Source organism: Lipotes vexillifer, unplaced genomic scaffold (assembly GCF_000442215.2).
Source record: "Lipotes vexillifer unplaced genomic scaffold, Lipotes_vexillifer_v1.1 scaffold217, whole genome shotgun sequence".
In the NCBI taxonomy this organism is placed as follows: domain Eukaryota; kingdom Metazoa; phylum Chordata; class Mammalia; order Artiodactyla; family Lipotidae; genus Lipotes; species Lipotes vexillifer.
The window spans coordinates 2,841,121-2,859,616 of record NW_006788200.1 but is presented as its reverse complement, the minus strand read 5'-3'; the positions used below and the strand labels follow the sequence as shown (position 1 = coordinate 2,859,616).

The window sequence follows — 18,496 nt, the reverse complement described above, 5'->3', positions numbered from 1 at the left end:
ATGCAACCTAAGCACGCGCGCCGCCTGACGGGACCAAGCGCGAGCCTTGCGCCGCCATCTTGAGTGAGGGCATCGCTGGAAGCTTCAGTTCCTCCCGCCTGGGCTGGCCCTACTTGCTTCTCTCCCCCTGCCAGCGGGACCCGGTGGCGTTCCCTCGGAAGAGTAGAAAACTGACACCTAGCATGACGCACGGAAAACGTATGGGATCGAGGAATAAACTCTTCCTACCTGGTGCCAGGAAGCAAAATGGAGATTGCAGCGACAGGCACTGGTTTCCAGTGATCTTCTTCGGCCTCGCTTATAGGCTTCGGGAATGCATAACTCCGAGAGCGACGCTTTAGGGACCCTTGCGGTTGGGATTTGTTATTGGTGCTGATTCCTCATCTTCAGCAGTGCTACTACCAAATACACACCTGATTCGTTCCAGGCTTTCCTCGTGTCTTTCTTCAAGACACTCCCAGTGAAGCCTTCCCTTTCCGTTCTATTTAAATTGCCACCCCTTCTCAGCACTCCTTATTCTCCTTATGTGTCTTTTCTCAACAGTTATAACCGACTCGAAAGCTGAATGTACTTGTGTTTATTATCTGCTTCTTACTAAAATGTAAGCTCGATAAGACAAGTAATGTGTTTTGTTCACGGCTGCAACTCCTAGAACAGTGTGAGCGCTTAACAGGGTTGCCTTATCCATTAGGCCATGGTGAGGGCCCACAATAGGGGCACAAGAAAATGTTTTATTTTGAATTTTTTTAATGGAAGTATAGTTGATTTATAATATTGTATTAGTTTCAGGTGTACAGCAAAGTGATCTGGTTATACATATTGACATATATATATGTACATGTCTATGTTTTTTTAAATTATTCTTCTACATTATAGTTTGTTACAAGATATTGAATATAGTTCCCTGTGCTATACAGTAAACCCTTGCTGTTTATCTCTTTTATATATGGAAGTGTGCATCTGTTAACCCCATACTCCCAATTTATCCCTCCCTTGCCCTTTGGTAACCATGAGTTTTTCTTTGTGAGTCTGTTTTCTAAATAAGTTCATTTATTTGAATATTTTTTTTAAATCAGAAGAAAAGTGTAGTAATAATTTTTGTATAATGATGAATCCAGCCTGGATTGTAGTCATTCTCATACTAACACAGTCATAAAATACAATTTTAAATATGCTTTTATAGAGGAAGGAGCCCACGAAAGCAAAATATCTACAGCCCACAAAAGTCATAATGCAGCCCTGGTGCACAGTAATGACTAAGTGAATGAGTAAATGAATGAAGGAATTAAATCCCTTGTCAACCCTTGCTGAGAGGACGCCATGGCCAGTTCATACCTGAGGCTGCAGGGGGTGAGGCAGCCTAGTGTGTCCCCTAAAATGAAGCCTGCTCAAAGTCAGCAAGTGGGTGAAACCCTGCTTAGATAGAAGCATAGTGTTTTTAAAAAAATAGTGTTTTTAACTGTTAGTCATCTGACCCTGTCTCAGACAGCAAAGGATTATGAAAAAAAGTGTAAAAACAAACAGCAACTTATCTTTTGGGTTCAACAATGTAAGGAACTCAGGTATAAACATTGAACATTCCCCCTTGATTGGATGATAGCTAAATCTCAGGGACATGCCCTAGCTAGTAATTTTAAAGCATTAGAAAAGGTTTCCCTGCATATCTGTACAGATCTACATCTCTGAGGCCCAGACTGTGCCTTAAAAACTTCTACAGTTGAAATAATTTAGTAATAAATGTGCACAACTTGATGAGGTAAAATCCTGATGAGTCAAGACCAAATACAGTTCCAGGGTAGACAAAAGATTTTTTTCACTTGAGATAGCATATAGAAACCAAATGGATATTTTGATTCTTTAGATAGATGTGTTGATGTATGATGGCTGATGGAGTCAGGTAAGAATTTAAAGTGTCAAGATTTCGTATTACATGCTTACTTATTTCTGGGAAACCATTTCCCTATGGGGTTTCCATAGTTATTAAATTTCCTTGTGCTTCTCAGTGGTATATGATTCCTTACTAAATGACGTGCATACTTAACAATTCTTGTCTTAATTTCTGTCTCCCTCACTATAGACTTTACAAGGGCAAGCCCACCTCCATCTCTTTTTCTTGTGTTATTTTTTTTGTCTCGTTTTTTTATTCCTTTAAAATTTTTTTTAATTTTTTAAAATTATTTTTTTTCCATTTTTAAAAATTGACCACTTTGCCCCATGCTTAGCACTGAGAGCACTAGATTAAATTTACCTGAGTAGTTGCAGAAATTTTTCTTTTGTGCCAAATCTTGGCATTTTCAATGAGTTTTATGTATAATTTTTATTTGATCCCAGCATTGTTTAGGTAGGCTAAATATTAATAGTTTATTGAAAAATTGTAGCTACAAACTGACAAATATGTATGAACATATTGAGTCATAAGTAATAAAAGTAGAATTCAAATTCTGGGGTTAAACATAGACAGTAAGTTCATGCTTGGACACCTCTCTACTACACATAGCAATCAGTAACAGTTAAAAACATAAAGGGAGGGACTTCCCTGGTGGCCCAGTGGTTAAGAATCCGCCTTCCAATGCAGGGGATGCAGGTTCAATCCCTGGTCAGGGAACTAGGATCCTACATGCCACAGAGCAACTAAGCCCACACACCGCAACGAAGATCCCGTGCACCGCAACTAAGACCCGATCCAGCCAAATAAATAAATAAATATTTTTTAAAAAAACATAAAGGGAAAAAAAAAGATATAGTTGGCCTCAAAAACAAGAGAAACATCTCAGCAGATCAAAGTATCAGAAACAGCACAGTGGAGCTAAAGTCAGGTGCCTGTTGGGCTGCAGATCCAGAAGCTGGCAATGGTAGCACATTCTATGTGTAAGAGGACCTGAAAGTGCTCCACGTGAGACAAAGGGATGAACAGTACAAACTCACTGCTTGAGGTCTGCCCTCCCTGAAAAATATTCAAAATATCATTTGCTATTGGACTTCAGCTTAATAAACAGAGGCAGAAGAGAGGGCAACAACTAGACTTCCCACTGTTGGTGACTGGAATGGTGATATCCCCAAATCACTGCAGGAGCCCTAAAATACCTCCATGAGCCCTAGTTTTGGGAAAAAGCAACTAGAAAACCCATAGACAGCGAGGGGGAAAGCTTGGACAGAGAGAGATGTGCTAAAATGAAAATAACAACCCTCCCAATCAAATAAGCCTAGAAACCCAAATTCTAACAAACATGAAGAAATACAACATTTAAATTCTGCCACCCAAATTAAAAATTGGAATTCACTCCAGAAAGAATTTTATAGAACAATTTTAATACATTATTGAACAAAATAGGCAGAAATTAATCAAAAATAGTTAGTTATACAAATATAAAAATCAATAGATGAGATTAAACTCCGACTGGATGTAGTCACAGAGGAATTAGTCACAAGAGAAATTCTGGAAACTTCCCTGGTGGTCCAGTGGGTAAGACTCTACACTCCCAATGCACTCCTGGGGCCCGGGTTCCATCCCTGGTCGAGGAACTAGATCCCTCACGCATGCCACAACTAAGAAGTCTGCATACCGCAACAAAGAGCCCGTGTACCACAACTAAGACCCGAGCAGCCAAAATAAATTTTAAAATAAACAAATATAAATATTTTTTTTAAAAAGGAATTCTGAAGGTAAAAAAAAGGATAGAGGGAATGACAGAAGCAAATATTTTAAGAGAAAATATATGTCAATTATACCTAAATTTTAAAAATAAATTAAAATTTTAAAAGTGAGAATTTTCCAGAATTGAAGATAGACAAGGATCTCCAGATTAAAGCATGCTCTGAAAAGCAAGCAGGGTAAACAGTAAACTCAGAGTATTAAAACTATAAAATATTAAGGATAAAAGAAAAATCTTAAAAGCTAACAGATTATCTTCAAATAAACAATTAGACTTACAGTAGGCATCTTATCAGTAACAAAAGGGTCCACAAGACAGTGTAGTAGTATCTTAAACATATTGAGAATTAAAGAATTGAAAACCCTTTCAATCTAGAATTTTATTTTTTTTATTTTATTTTATTTTTTGCGGTATGTGGGCCTCTCACTGTTGTGGCCTCTCCCGTTGCGGAGCACAGGCTCCGGAAGCGCAGGCTCAGCAGCCATGGCTCACGGGCCCAGCCGCTGCACAGCATGTGGGATCTTCCCGCACCGGGGCACGAACTCGTGTCCGCTGCATTGGCAGGCGGACTCTCAACCACTGTGCCACCAGGGAAGCCCCCAATCTAGAATTTTAAACCTAGCTGTTCTTGAAGAGTGAGCATCCAGAATTTGGATCATGACTTCCCAGACACTGACTCAGGTTTAAAGAACCTTCAGCAATAGTTTTCCATTTACTTAATTTGGGTGCAAAACATAGCACTACTCAGTGACTGTCAAGTTATTCATACCAATTTAAGTAACTAATCACAGTATGTTAGCTCTTTCAATTAACTTTATTGAATAGCCAAATTGATAAGTTAGCACAGTTCAAACGGTTATTTGCATGGGTTACAAATGACTTTTTTTTTTTTTACAGGAATAAAACAGTGAAAATTACAAACTGTAAAAAGGAAGACATCTTGTCTCTAACGTTTCAGAGAAGCAAGATTTAACACAGCACATTGAAGATCAATACATTTTTGAATTTGAAAACAAGAATTTAATGTTACAATATTATACACTACTTTACAAAATTAAAATTTCTATATAAGGATTATATTTGTAATAGTTAACGAAATCTTGAAATCACATTTGGTGGTCCCCTAGATAACAGCTGTTATTCATCTTTGATTAGAAGAAAATCTTTTATTCTAATTATTGTAAAACAGTCTATTAGACTCAATATATTACATTAAATTAAAACAATAATATATATGCAAACTAAAATAAATGCTACAGCTTGAGGGAATATTAATGTGCCAGACTTACAGAAATGTTATTTTAAAAATCCTAGAAATTAGAAAAATAGAGTACTTTTTATGGTAGAACTGCCATGCTCAGATTTAAATACCAAGATTGCCCTTGTCAGTTATTTTAGTAGTTGCAGATCTGTAGAAAATTCAAGGGTCTTTCATAATTTACAACTACAATAAAAAAAATATGGCATAGTGTAAATATTAGTTGCTTTACATCAAAAAGTAATACAAGATGAGATTGCAGGTAGTGCCCTAATAAAAAAAAAAAAAACTAAACTAAACAACACATTCAATATTGCAAAAAAATAATTGCTTCATATCAATATCTCCAAAAGTTTCATTCATTCCCTCATTACTGGGAGAACAAATATTGTGAATCCTTACTAAAGTTATGTTTTTTATGACTGACTATTATAAAATTATTCTGGATTGCACATTATGCAATATCTAAAATAATTTTTTAAAGTAAATTTGTGTAATACACTAACAAAGCATGTTGTAATAACAAGAGTCATACCCACTTAGGGATAAAAGTGAGGCACAAGGAAGATTATTGTCCCTAGGAGCACAAACTTTTCCCTCTGGAAGATTCTTTACTACTATTAAAAAAGAACCTACAATATCAACATTTAAAATTCACATTATGAACAGAATTTTAGTTATTTTAAGAAACATCAGTGCATAATAATGACTCAGTTTCTTCAGAAGAGGGGAAAATATAAATGTATTCTAACTAGCTACAATTTGAAAATTGCTTCCTAATAAATGAAGCAGCTTTCAAGAAAATTTCCAGTTCAATGTACCACTTGCATACTGAAAATAAACCTTAACACTGCTTAAGGGAGATAATATTTTTATAGAACACAATTATTTTGATCTTGCTGGCAAGCAGTAGTACATACTCTAGTGGGACCTGTTTCTTCCCTACCCCAAAACAATTCAGTTAAAGTCAGCTCATATGGATGTAAACCTGAAAGTTACTATTTCATTGGTGATCATATGAGATCAAGATTGTAAACACATTTTTCTAACCCATTAAAACAAAGAAACAAAAATGTTTTCATCAAGTACTACTCGTGAACAACTTTTACTTTAAGAAGTTCATATAAGACAAGATGAATCTGTGAAAACTGGACCAAACTCTTTTAAAGATATTTTATCACGGCACTTTAAACATACAGATGTATAATTTACCTATTTGTAAACAAAATTCACTGAATAGTTTTGACTATAATATTTCTCTGGCCAAATCAAAAAAGCAGTTTCTTAAACATGTTCAGGAATCAAGTTTCTTTTGTAATTTTCATAAACCAGATTTGTGTAATCTTAATATCCACTAAACCAAACAGTGGCATTCATGCTTTAATTTTTAATATCCAAGAATAAATCTTATGAGCAGCTTCCAATTTAATTATTAAACTCCTTAGAAAAATGTTACTGATGCATTTGAGACAGCATTTAAGAAACCTTTAATTTCTTTCATTCATACTCATTTCACCAATATAATGCTTTTATTATACATCACAGAGCAAAAATGTACCAAATAAAACCCACTTAAAGGATCAAGATAACTAAGTTTCTCATCTCCTTATTATCATTGCGAGTCCCAACGTATTTATGAAGACAGCTCAGATTCTTTTCACTGCAGAATAAGACAGTGTGTCCAACCAAGTCTTCTGCAGTCAAATCAGAAAACCACATATAGTTTTCACTTCAAATCAGGGACTTTGTTCTTCAAGTATAGAGAATACTGACAGATTTTAAAGCTTGACTGTATCACTTCATAGTCTTCTCAAGCTAGACTAGAGTTAGTTTACTCTAGTTTTAGTTAACATAATGATCCTTTTTCTTCCTTAAAAAAACAACTGTGGGGGATGGATTCTAGTTTTCCAACATATTATTTACTTAAGAAATTTTTTGATTTTAAAAAGATCATCATCAATGGATTTGTAACTTCCCTGCAACATTTAGTCTTGTGAGGTTTTAAATGTAGCAGCCAAAAATTCAGAAAAAAATGAGAAATATACATTTGGAACACAGAAGTCTTTATTTTACAAAATGTACTTTGCCTCTGCAATACTGTCTTATTTCAATCCATAACAACTCAAACATAATTGGCAGCAAAGGAAAAAAGGTATCCCATTGTATATAGATATATTTTGATTTAAAAAATACAGTATTTCAGAGTTGCATGTTTGGTGTGTTCCTTTATTTGCTATAGTTTGTTGAGATCACAGTGAGAACATATAATCATCACATTAGTCCACAAACCTAATAGGAAAGGAAAGTATTACACATTTTCAGGTGTTCTGCATTATTGTAACTTTCCTTAGAAATTACTGAGTATCTTCATTTGTTCATTTATTCACTTGCTGCTGTATATGCAAGAGGAATTCATAATATGATAATGCAGATTCTGTTCTGTCTTCTACCATGTTTTGAAGGAAGTTTGCTTTCATTGGACTCTCATCCCTTAGGAATAAAAGACAAATATTTACATACATTAGACAAAATGTAATAGTAACATAACAGTGGATTTGTCACAAAGCTTTTTGACACACATTTTGCTAATAACTGGATATAAAGCATAACTTAGTACTATTCATTAAAAAAAAATTTTTTTTCTATATTCTTCTAAAGAGTTTGTGGGAATTCCCTGGCAGTCCAGTGGGTAGGACTTTGCACTTTCACTGCCGGGGCCGGGTTCCAACCCTGGTCGGGGAACTAACATCCTGTAAGCTGCTCAGTGTGGCCAAATCAATCAATCAGTCAATAAAGAGTTTGCTTAAGCAAAAGGTCACACATATTTGAGTCACAAGGACTCAAAACAGGTCCTTGCAAGGCCAAATTGTTTCACTATCAGTAAATGACAAATTCAACTTACCTTATTACATAAAGTATTGGGTAAAATGGTCTCTGTTCTCTAAGCCAAGAGATGAAAGCTATTGTTCTGGCAGATTCTGGTGTATCAAGTTCTGGAAGGTCTGTCTATTAAACAAAAACCAGCAACATCCAACTTATTCTAACCATCTACAGTGTTTTTCAAACTTCATCTCGTATATGAATCACCTGGGGATCTTGCTGAACTGCAGACATTGATTTAGGAGGTCTGGGGAGGTGCCTGAGATTCTGCATACCACAGTTTTCTAGTAAGGGGTTGGAAACTTCTTAAAGGGACAGATAATAAATATTTTAGGTTTGCAGGTCATTTGGTCTCTGTTGCAATTCTCAACTCTGCCACTGTTCCACTGAAGTAGCCATAGACTATATATACATTATAACATCTAGAATTAACTGATCCATTCAGGCAGTTATTACAAATATAACCATTTCTTATCTCCTCACTACTTAAAATGCCTAGTCATCCAGACCAGCCATCAAGCTACTGCTTATCCTAGATAGAATCCTGACATATATGTCTTTTAAATATATAAATCTCCTAATGACTTTTATAAATGAAGTTAAACCCATAAATATGAAAAGATGCTGACATAAAACATATTCTAAAGCTGGTGACAAACTGAGAGTTGACACTGAAAAATATGATGTGAAATAAGACCATGTTATAATTAATTCTAACTTTAAAATTCACAGCTATCCAAATGGTACATAGTTTCACACATGCTTTCTCATGTGTTATTTCAAATACTCCTCCATAAGCAATAGCATTCTTATATTACAAACGAGGCTTGACCAGGTTTGACAAACCTGGTCAAGTCAAGGTTAGTGACTTGACCAAGGTCACAGAGCTAGTGACAGAGAGTCCACTATTACACTGTCCAATAATCAATATAAATCCAACTGACACTGGTCACAAGTCATTTGCTTGTGTGGAAATTAGCTTAGTTCTTACTCCAAAGCAGCGGTTAAAAGGACCCTGCCAAAGAACAATGAAATCACTTGCAAAAACACAAAACACAGAAATAAAAGAGCCCTAACACTAATGCCAACAGCAGCAAACTTTTTTGGCCATTAAACTAAATTCCTTACTTTCTCCCTAAAATAGTACACACACATAAGAATAAGTCAGTCAAAGATGCAAAATAACCTAAAGAATGCCTTTAAAATATAGCTATGATTTCAAAATAGGATGTTCATGTTTTTGCCATATTTGAAATGCCTTTACGCCTATTACAATCACTATAATTACATAATCTTACCATAGTCTGTGGAATTAATGCATAGTTTTCAACTCCTAGAACTTGACTGAGAAAATTCTGTCGACAATTTCTTCCAACCCAAAGCATTAGTACCTAGGGACGGGAAGAAAACTATTTTGAGATGTAGCTTAACAGTGAGCTGTTGACTTACCTTTAACCACTGACTGTGTTTCAAAAGATCAGAAAGATGAGTACATTTACTGAGATTGTACAGCCTTCAACTGAAGTAATGATAACTACCATTTACCATGATGAGACATTTTATGCTTGGCATTAAAGGAGACTATGGAGGGATAAGTGGCTAATACAAAAATATACAGATTAAATAGCATATAATCTGTTAAGGAAGAGAGATATTAAGAGGAATAAGGTAGTAGTATGCAGAGAGAAGAATCCAGCGCAGTCAAGACTACTCACAGAGCCTGCATCCATGAGGAAAGCTCCATCCCTGCTCAGCTTCTCCACTGAAAGCTGAAGAATAGGTGGCTGAGGTACAGTGCGATCATTGATGTTGATTGCACCCTAAAGAATTAAGCAAAAGATTAAAGCTTTTAATCATGTACCACAATGTTCATTGCAGCAGTATTTACAATAGCCAGGACATGGAAGCAACCTAAGTGTCCATCAACAGATCAATGGACAAAGATGTGGAACATATATACAATGGAATATTACTCCGCCACAAAAAGAAACAAAATTGAGTTATTTATAGTGAGGTGGAGGGACACAGAGTCTGTCATACAGAGTGAAGTAAGTCAGAAAGAGAAAAACAAATACCGTATGCTAACACATATATATGGAATCTAAAAAAAAAAAAAGGTTCTGAAGAACCTAGGGTCAGGACAGGAATAAAGACGCAGACGTAGAGAATGGATTTGAGGACACAGGGAGGGGAAGGGTAAGCTGGGACAAAGTGAGAGAGTGGCATTGACATATATACACTACCAAATGTACAACAGACAGCTAGTGGGAAGCAGCCGCATAGCACAGGGAGATCAGCTCAGTGCTTTGTGACCACCTAGAGGGGTGGGATAGGGAGGGTGGGAGGGACATACAAGAGGGAGGGTATATGGGGATATATGTATGCATATAGCTGATTCACTTTGTTATACAGCAGAAACTAACACAACACTGTAAAGCAATTATACTCCAATAAAGATGTTAAAAATAAATAAATACATAAATAAAGTAAAAAAAAATTAAAGCTTTTAGATACCGGTAATAGGGAGCCACAATTTAACAAACAAACAAAAATTTTAATGAGTGTTACCTCTGAGACTTTGGAACTTATTTAGGTAAATCACAATTATTCATATTTAAATATAAAGAAGAAGAAGAAATATGTATCACTTATCTAAACAAAGTCACCATGAATCCCAATAAAGCCAAAATAATTTCTGATCTTAATTATTATTTTAAAAACGAATACAATAAATGCAATCAATATCACATATCCTGAATGGATAAATGACATTAGTAAGATCCAAATAAAGTCTGGAATTTAGTTAATAATAACAGATGATAGCGTGGCTTAGATCAATGTACACATCCTGAGGGAAGAGTAAGTCTAATGCAAATGAGTTTTTCTCCAATTTAATATTTATTAAGGCCAGAAATGGAAGGTTTTCATTTATAATTGAGTATAGTACTGCCATCTTAAAACACACACACACAGACACACACACACACACACACACCTTTAAATATTTATAACTATTCATTTTTGACCAAAAGTTGATTTAAGTACTAAAACTTGGTACTTAATTAACCTTATCTAAAGGAGAAAGTAAATAAAATAGTGACCTGTCAAGGGGTACTACCTTGATAAGGCTTTAGCTCTACCAGGAACTATTAATCACAGCACCTTAAGACCTCTGGCCTTAGGGTGTGTGGGCAGCTAGAGAGACTATAACTTAAATACAGCCATTCAGAAATTAATGTGAACTAAGAAAAGAGAGCCTTGTCCTTCTCTGGTGATAAAGATGGGAAGCTATCAGTGGCTCTGTTTTCTGGTCTTGTAGAAAAGGCCAATCTGAAAGAATGAGGCAATGCAAGAGAGTCTATGAATCTGAGCTAGACCTGAGTTTAGTTATACCCTAGCCTTTTGTGTGGTTTGTGTTTGAGTGCCACATCAGTCCCCTCTCCTTCCTAAGCTTACTTGCAGAAAAGAGAGTCCTGATAAATACACCACCGAAAGTCCTAGTAGTGCTTGTCTTTGAATGTATATGAGTGATTCATTTTTCTTCTTTCTAGTGGTTTCCGTATTATACACATCTAATATATTGCATTTGTATTTATGTTAATTTGCCTTTATCTTAATGTGAGAAAAAGACAGGTCCAGTTAGTTGAACTTGTCAAACACAGGATTAATCTTGAGTTATTATTTTTGTAATACAAACTAATAATGTCATCAACAGTTTTCATTTGCTAAAAAGTTACCTCAAATTTCACACGCAATTTCTTCTTTATTATGCAAGGTACCCCAAAATCTTTAAACTCCGAAAACGTTTTAACCAAAATATTACTTCCAACATATATATCCTAACTTGATCACAATGCAGGAAGAAAGGTTATGATTTAACATTTTCATGCTTGTAGCTTTAACTCAGGTTAATTTCCTATCAAGGGAAAATAATGTTACAACTTACCAGATAAATATTTTCTCTTTAATTCAAGCACACCATTACACTAAACATTGACTTGAGGTATTTAAATTAAGTGTAATTTTACTCTAGGGATACTCCTTTCAGATCAATTTGCTTAAATAAATAAATCATAGGTTGCTCTGAGCAATCTGACAATCTCTTCATTTACTTAGATATGCTCTAAAGATTTGTCTTAAATAAACAGTAAAGTTTATTATTTTAATAAATAAAGGTACTATTTTCAGGAGCTTCCCAAAACCAAACTTTCTTTATATAGGAATAAAATGAAAAGTTTTAAAAAAGATAACACCTTTCTTTATTTCTGCAGTGGATTCAATATAATTAGGCTTATAAACCTTCAAGTAAAAGCAACTAAAAAATGAATCAATCTTACCTCATCTGAGAGATTGTCAACTCTATACAAACTGGGATGAGTTGTGAGCATAAGGTAAACCAAAGGCTGATTTTTCACTTGACACATAGCAAAAATGCGTTCATCTAGACATGCATTTGTCCCAGTCTGAAATGATTTCTATAACAAAATAATACACCCCCATTAAAAAAAAGAAAAGGTATTTAACAAATACATATACATTTTGCAAATATCAGTTGTTAAAAGAATATCTTCAGACAGAATTAACAAATTTACCATTAATTATTCTTTCAAAAATATATCTTGGGACTTCACTGGTGGCACAGTGGTTAAGAATCCGCCTGCCAGTGCAGGGGACACGGGTTCAATCCCTAGTCCAGGAAGATCCCACATGCCGTAGAGCAACTAAGCCCACAGCTACTGAGCCTGCACTCTACAGCCCGCAAGCCACAACTACTGAAGCCTGCGCACCTAGAGCCTGTGCTCCACAACGAGAAGCCACTGCATGAGAAGCACGTGCACCGCAACAAAGAGTAGCCCCTGCTCACCACAACTAGAGAAAGCCCACTTGCAGCAACAAAGACTCAACGCAGCCAAAAAAAAAAAAAATATATATATATATATACATACACACACACACATATATATATATACCTTAATAAGTCACACACATCTATTAAATCGTGGCTATATCCTCACCTGAAAGTCTTGACAAATTAATTATCTGACCATGGCAAAGTCATTTAATCTCTCCAGCATTTGTTTCCCAATCAATGAAATCGATCTAAACACTCTATCTACCGTATAGCAATAGTGATGTAAAAAACTAAATAACACTGCAAGGAGGATAAAGTTATATTGCAGATGACAAAGTAAAGACATGTATGAAATATGAAGGACCAAAGATCTAAGTTTCTGTAAAAGCTGGATGAGGATTAATGGTGGTTAACTATCCTTGTTTCTCCCACAGTTAGAGAAATTAAATAATGTAACAAAGCTCACAAATCAATCAGGAAAATTAATAATTTGAAGACAACTGCTTAGCAGAATACAGATAATAAGTAATTGTGAGTTTCAACTGGAATATTAGCTCCATGAAGAATAATGAAGTTCTGAGGTAAGGTTTTAGCCATTTCTATTGATGGAAAGGAATAGAAAGAGGCAGAGAGATAACAGCAATGAAAGTATGCCTTAAAACTAATGCACTGGGACTTCCCTGATGGTCCAGTGGCTAAGACTCTGTGCTCCTTATGCAGGGGGCCTGGGTTCAATCCCTGGTCAGGGAAGTAGATCCTGCATTCCACAACTAAAGATCCCGCATGCTGCAATGAAGATCTTGCATGCAGCAATGAAGATCTTGCATGCAGCAATGAAGACCCAGTGCAGCCAAATAAATAAATAATTATTTTTTAAAAAACAAATAAAAAACCCAAATGCACTGACTATAAATAAGCAAGAAGAGAAAAGGTTCTTAAAGAAAGAGTACTATGGGAAATGAAAGAAGTTCCATTTATTCATTCAAAAAATATCTACTGAGTGCCTACTATGTACTAAGAACTGTTCTAGATGCAGGGACAAAGTGTAGACAAACAAGTTAAAAATCCTTGTCCTTGTGGACAAAAATCCTAGTAAGGGAGAAGTAAATAATAAAAAAGCAAAATATGTGGTATTTCAGTGTTAAGTGCTATGGAGAAAAACAAAGGAAGAAAGAGAGAGAAAGAATGTCAGGGTGGGATGGGATGAGAGTACTGCATATTAAATGGGGAGATGAGGGAAGGCAGGCCTCAGTGAAGGACAGCATTTAATGAAAGACCTGAAGAGGGAAGAGCTCAGATTCTTAAATGTTAAAATTTAAGTATTTATGTAACCTCTATGCATTTACATTATATTCAGAAGTGGAAATACATAATTTGAGTTAAAGAAACTAGAAGTAGATTCAAAAGCTATTTCTATCAATGTGTAACAGGTTGCCCTTCTTGCCTGGAAGAGACAACATACACCTGACAGGCCAATGCTGGAGTTCAGAAAATATACAAATTGACAAGAGCAGTCCTTAATTCATCCTGGAATCTGGGATGGTTCCCCAGTTAATCTGTTAACATGAACTTTTTAATAAAATTTTATAAGGGAAAGTTCTACCAAGTCTACAAGTTTAGACATTTTTTATTAACTGAAGTATAGTTAATTTACAATGTGTTAGTTTCAAGTGTGCAGCAAAGTGATTCAGTTTCCTCTTTTTCAGATTCTTTTCCAGTATAGGTTACTTTTTTTAATATATATATTTATTTTATTTATTTATTTTTGGCTGCATTGGGTCTTCATTGCTGTGCACAGGCTTTCTCTAGTTGCGGCGAGTGGGGGCTACTCTTCGTTGTGGTGCACGGGCTTCTCATTGCAGTGGCTTCTCTTGTTGTGGAGCACAGGCTCTAGGCGCAGGCTTCAGTAGTTGTGGCACGCAGGCTCAGTAGCTGTGGTTCGCGGGCTCTAGAGCACAGGCTCAGTAGTTGTGGCCCACAGGCTTAGTTGCTCCACGGCATGTGGGATCTTCCTGAACCAGGGCTGGAACCCGTGTCCCCTGCATTGGCAGGCAGATTCTTAACCACTGCACCACCAGGGAAGCCCAGTATAGGTTATTATAAGATATTAAGTATAGTTGCCTGTGCTATACAGTAGGTCCTTGTTATTTACCTATCTTATATATAGTAGTGTGTATGTTAATCCCAAACTCCTAATTTATCTCCCCCCCAATCCCCGCTATCCCCTTTGGTAACCATGTTTGTTTTCTACGGACATTATATTTTGGACATTGGAAAAAGAAGCCTCCTCCACCAGGCTAGAGTTTCCCTTTTTTCTTTTTTCAGGAGCCAGGGGTATGGGCAAAAGGTAGGCAGGGGAGACAAGTAAATAATAATATAAAAAATAAAAAAATAAAAAATAAATATTTATTTTAATGTTCTCTATAAATAAATATATGCACAAAGAGCTACCGGGTTACAGAAGGAAAGGCAACTGCCAGAGAGACATTTGAGCTCAAAGACAAGGATAGGAAAGCATAATGCACATCATGGAAATAGGTACACATGTATGAGAAGGCATTTCTAAGATTAAGAAATGAAATGTGGGACTTCCCTGGTGGCGCAGTGGTTAAAGAATCCGCCGGCCAATGCAGAGGACACAGGTTCGAGCCCTGGTCCAGGAAGATCCCACATGCTGCAGAGCAACTAAGCCTATGTGCCACAACTACTGAGCCCATGCGCCACAACTACTGAGCCCTTGCACCTAGAGCCTGTGCTCAACAAGAGAAGCCACTGCAATGAGAAGCCCGTGCACCGCAATGAAGAGTAGCCCCCGCTCACTGCAACTAGAGAAAGCCCATGCGCAGCAACGAAGACCCAACGCAGCCTAAATAAATAAATAGTAATTGCATTACCAAAAAAAAGAAATGAAATATGGCTGAAATATTGTAGGGAGCAGGAAAGCATTATAAGAAGAGTCTCATGTGTGACTTGTTGCTCTAGCAGTAAAATATACAGTTCCTGTTTTGAAAAACTGGAAAACTGATCATTTGCATCTTTGATAACATCAGTGAATACTTCATCAGTGAGCATCTCTTACAAAGAAGGCACATACTTTAAATCAGTATTTTGTAAATTTTTTTGGTTACAAATCCTTTAAGATACAATAGGAGTTAAGGTCCCTGTCCTCAGAAAACTTAACTGATGTAAAGTTATATATACAATGTTTAGTGGTTCACAGGACAAAAACTTTGGCTGTTGACATTTTCACTGTGTTAGTTTCTGATTCTGATTCTTTTACCTGTTTAAGGAGAGCCAACACAAACAGTGGGAAAAGCCGCAAAGAAAAAGGAACCATAAGTCCATGCTGCTGGTTACTTAGGACTGAAGAACGATAAGCTGAAAGAGAGTCTATGACAGCATTCACTAGGGCGTCCCGAGCATCACTCAGACTGGCAGTCACAGACCTGTCAACAGCTAACAGAGGTTGAGGTAGGGACAAAAGAGAAAAAAGACAGAAGTTTAGCTACCCCACTGTTAAGGAAAGAAAAGTTTTTTTAAAATTATACAAATTCTCTCTCAAGTTATTACATACACAAGGAACCAAACATAGCAGTTAAAAGCACATACTTTGGAAAATCAAACCAACCTGTGTTGAAATGTTGTTCTGCTATTTCCTAGCAGTATGAATATTTGGCAAGTAATTTAACTTTCATGAGCCTCAGTATCCTTACCTGTAAAATGGGAAAACTGTATTTCGCCAAATCTAAGATGTTATTAATTGTAACCCACCATTTTATTTTATGTATCATTGAGAAAGAAAAAAACTCTGCAATTAAACACACATGCTTTGTTAACACAGAGAATTTTTTTTTTTTTGTGGTACACGGGCCTCTCACTGTTGTGGCCTCTCCCGTTGCGGAGCACAGGCTCCGGACGCGCAGGCTCAGCGGCCACGGCTCACGGGCCCAGCCGCTCCGCGGCATGTGGGATCCTCCCGGACCAGGGCACGAACCCGTGTCCCCTGCGTCGGCAGGTGGACTCTCAACCACTGCACCACCAGGGAAGCCCCACACAGAATTTTTATTTTATATTTATTGAAAGAACTCTTAGCTATTTAGATGATCTTCATCATCTGTCATGCCACTGTTTTATGCTTTTCTTTATACTCAGAAAATTTCTTCAATACTAAAAACACTCTAATTGTTTTGAAGACTTCTCAAACTACAACTAAACTCAATTCATGTGTTATCAAAAATACACTCGGGCTTCCCTGGTGGCGCAGTGGTTGAGAGTCCGCCTGCCGATGCAGGGGACACGGGTTTGTGCCCCGGTCCGGGAAGATCCCACATGCCACGGAGCACCTGGGCCCGTAAGCCGTGGCCGCTGAGCCTGCACGTCCGGAGCCTGTGCTCCGCAACAGGAGAGGCCACAACAGTGAGAGGCCCGTGTACTGCAAAAAAAAAAAAAAAAAAAAAAAAAAAAAAAAAAAAAAAAAAAAAAAAAAAAAAAATACACTCAATGAAGTGATGTTATTAACTGCTATGACCAAATTTGTACATAAGCAAGAAAGAATGAAGACTACTGTTACCTGATCAACAGTAACTCTAAGACTTTATCAACTGAAGACATCCTGATTTTAAAGATTTTGACAAAATGTGAAAAAAGTGCATATTGGGATCAACCAAATTTAATAACAGAACTAATATTTGTTGTGAAGATTTCTTTTAATCCACAAATACTGCCTGATATATAGTTGTTGCTGAAAATAATAATAATCACACTGTTACCAAAACATACCAGTTCAACAAAATATAAAGGCAATGACCCTCACATTTCTTAGGTCACAATTTTTAACTTTTGACAACACATGAGACTAAAGTGAGGTTAGATTCTTTACCCTGTTCCATTAAAGAAAAATTTTCCCAATAGGAAATTCAAGAAAATACGTAATTATTCCTATTATAGGCAGATTTGAGTTTGAAGCAAATGGATCCACTGGTAGTCATCCCTGAAGGAGAAAGGGAGCAAGAAACAAAATGATGTTAAGCTCTATGTATTTGAAAAAAGGATCCAAAAAAAAAAAAAATCCAAGAAAGCAACTCTGAGATGGAAGACATTAAGGAAAACATGGTTATTTAAGTCCGTAGCAGGCAGATTGGGAGGCAGAAAACAGTTTAGTGGTTGCCTAAGGCCAGTGAGGGAAGAAGGGAGTGAGCAGTGTTAATGGACATGAGGTTCTTTTGGGGGTGATGGAAATGTTTTAAAACCGGATTGAGATGATGGCCACACAAATCTGTATATATACTCAAAACAATGGAATTGTATACTTAAATGGGTTAAGTGATTGTTATATCACTTATATCTCAATAAACCGAAACTACATTTCAATAAAGCTGTTTAAATTAAAAAAAAAAAAAAAAAGATCAGGTTATCTGCAGCAGAGCAGCAGATCCATTTACTTAGCAGGCATACACCGGATCCAAAATATTGAAATCATAAAGCTAATAATTTAAAGGAAAACAAAACTATGTGGACATTTCAAATGTTACTTGCAATATATCTGCAATAGGTGACAACAATTCTTACCCATATTGGCCAATAACCCTGAAATTGCTTGAACATCAGCTCCAAGAAAGACTTCATTTAGAGTTGAAACTACTGGCAAACACAAAGTATGAACACGAATTCTTCTTTCACCTTTGGACAAAACACACAAATGATAGTGAGGGACAGCACCATAAAAAATAGTTTGTATTAAAGTTACTCGGAAAAATCAGTTCTTTTCAATTTGGAACCAAACAGGGTTATATATAGTAAGCAGGGATAGTATCAAAATTTTAATTCGTGAAAACTCTAAAGCATTATTTCTTT

General features: G+C 36.3%; 1 protein-coding gene across 1 annotated transcript in view; it reads right to left on the bottom strand.

Annotated features, from left to right (window-relative positions):
- Positions 1 to 7,286: 7,286 nt before the first annotated feature.
- The window catches only part of SEC24A (SEC24 homolog A, COPII component), a 59,545-nt gene continuing 48,335 nt past the window's right edge, over positions 7,287 to 18,496 (bottom strand). Inside the window, 7 exon segments of the mRNA XM_007461366.1 lie at positions 7,287 to 7,401; positions 7,814 to 7,917; positions 9,090 to 9,182; positions 9,507 to 9,611; positions 12,129 to 12,266; positions 15,924 to 16,099; positions 18,212 to 18,322. Coding sequence (XP_007461428.1) covers positions 7,287 to 7,401; positions 7,814 to 7,917; positions 9,090 to 9,182; positions 9,507 to 9,611; positions 12,129 to 12,266; positions 15,924 to 16,099; positions 18,212 to 18,322 — 842 coding nt within the window.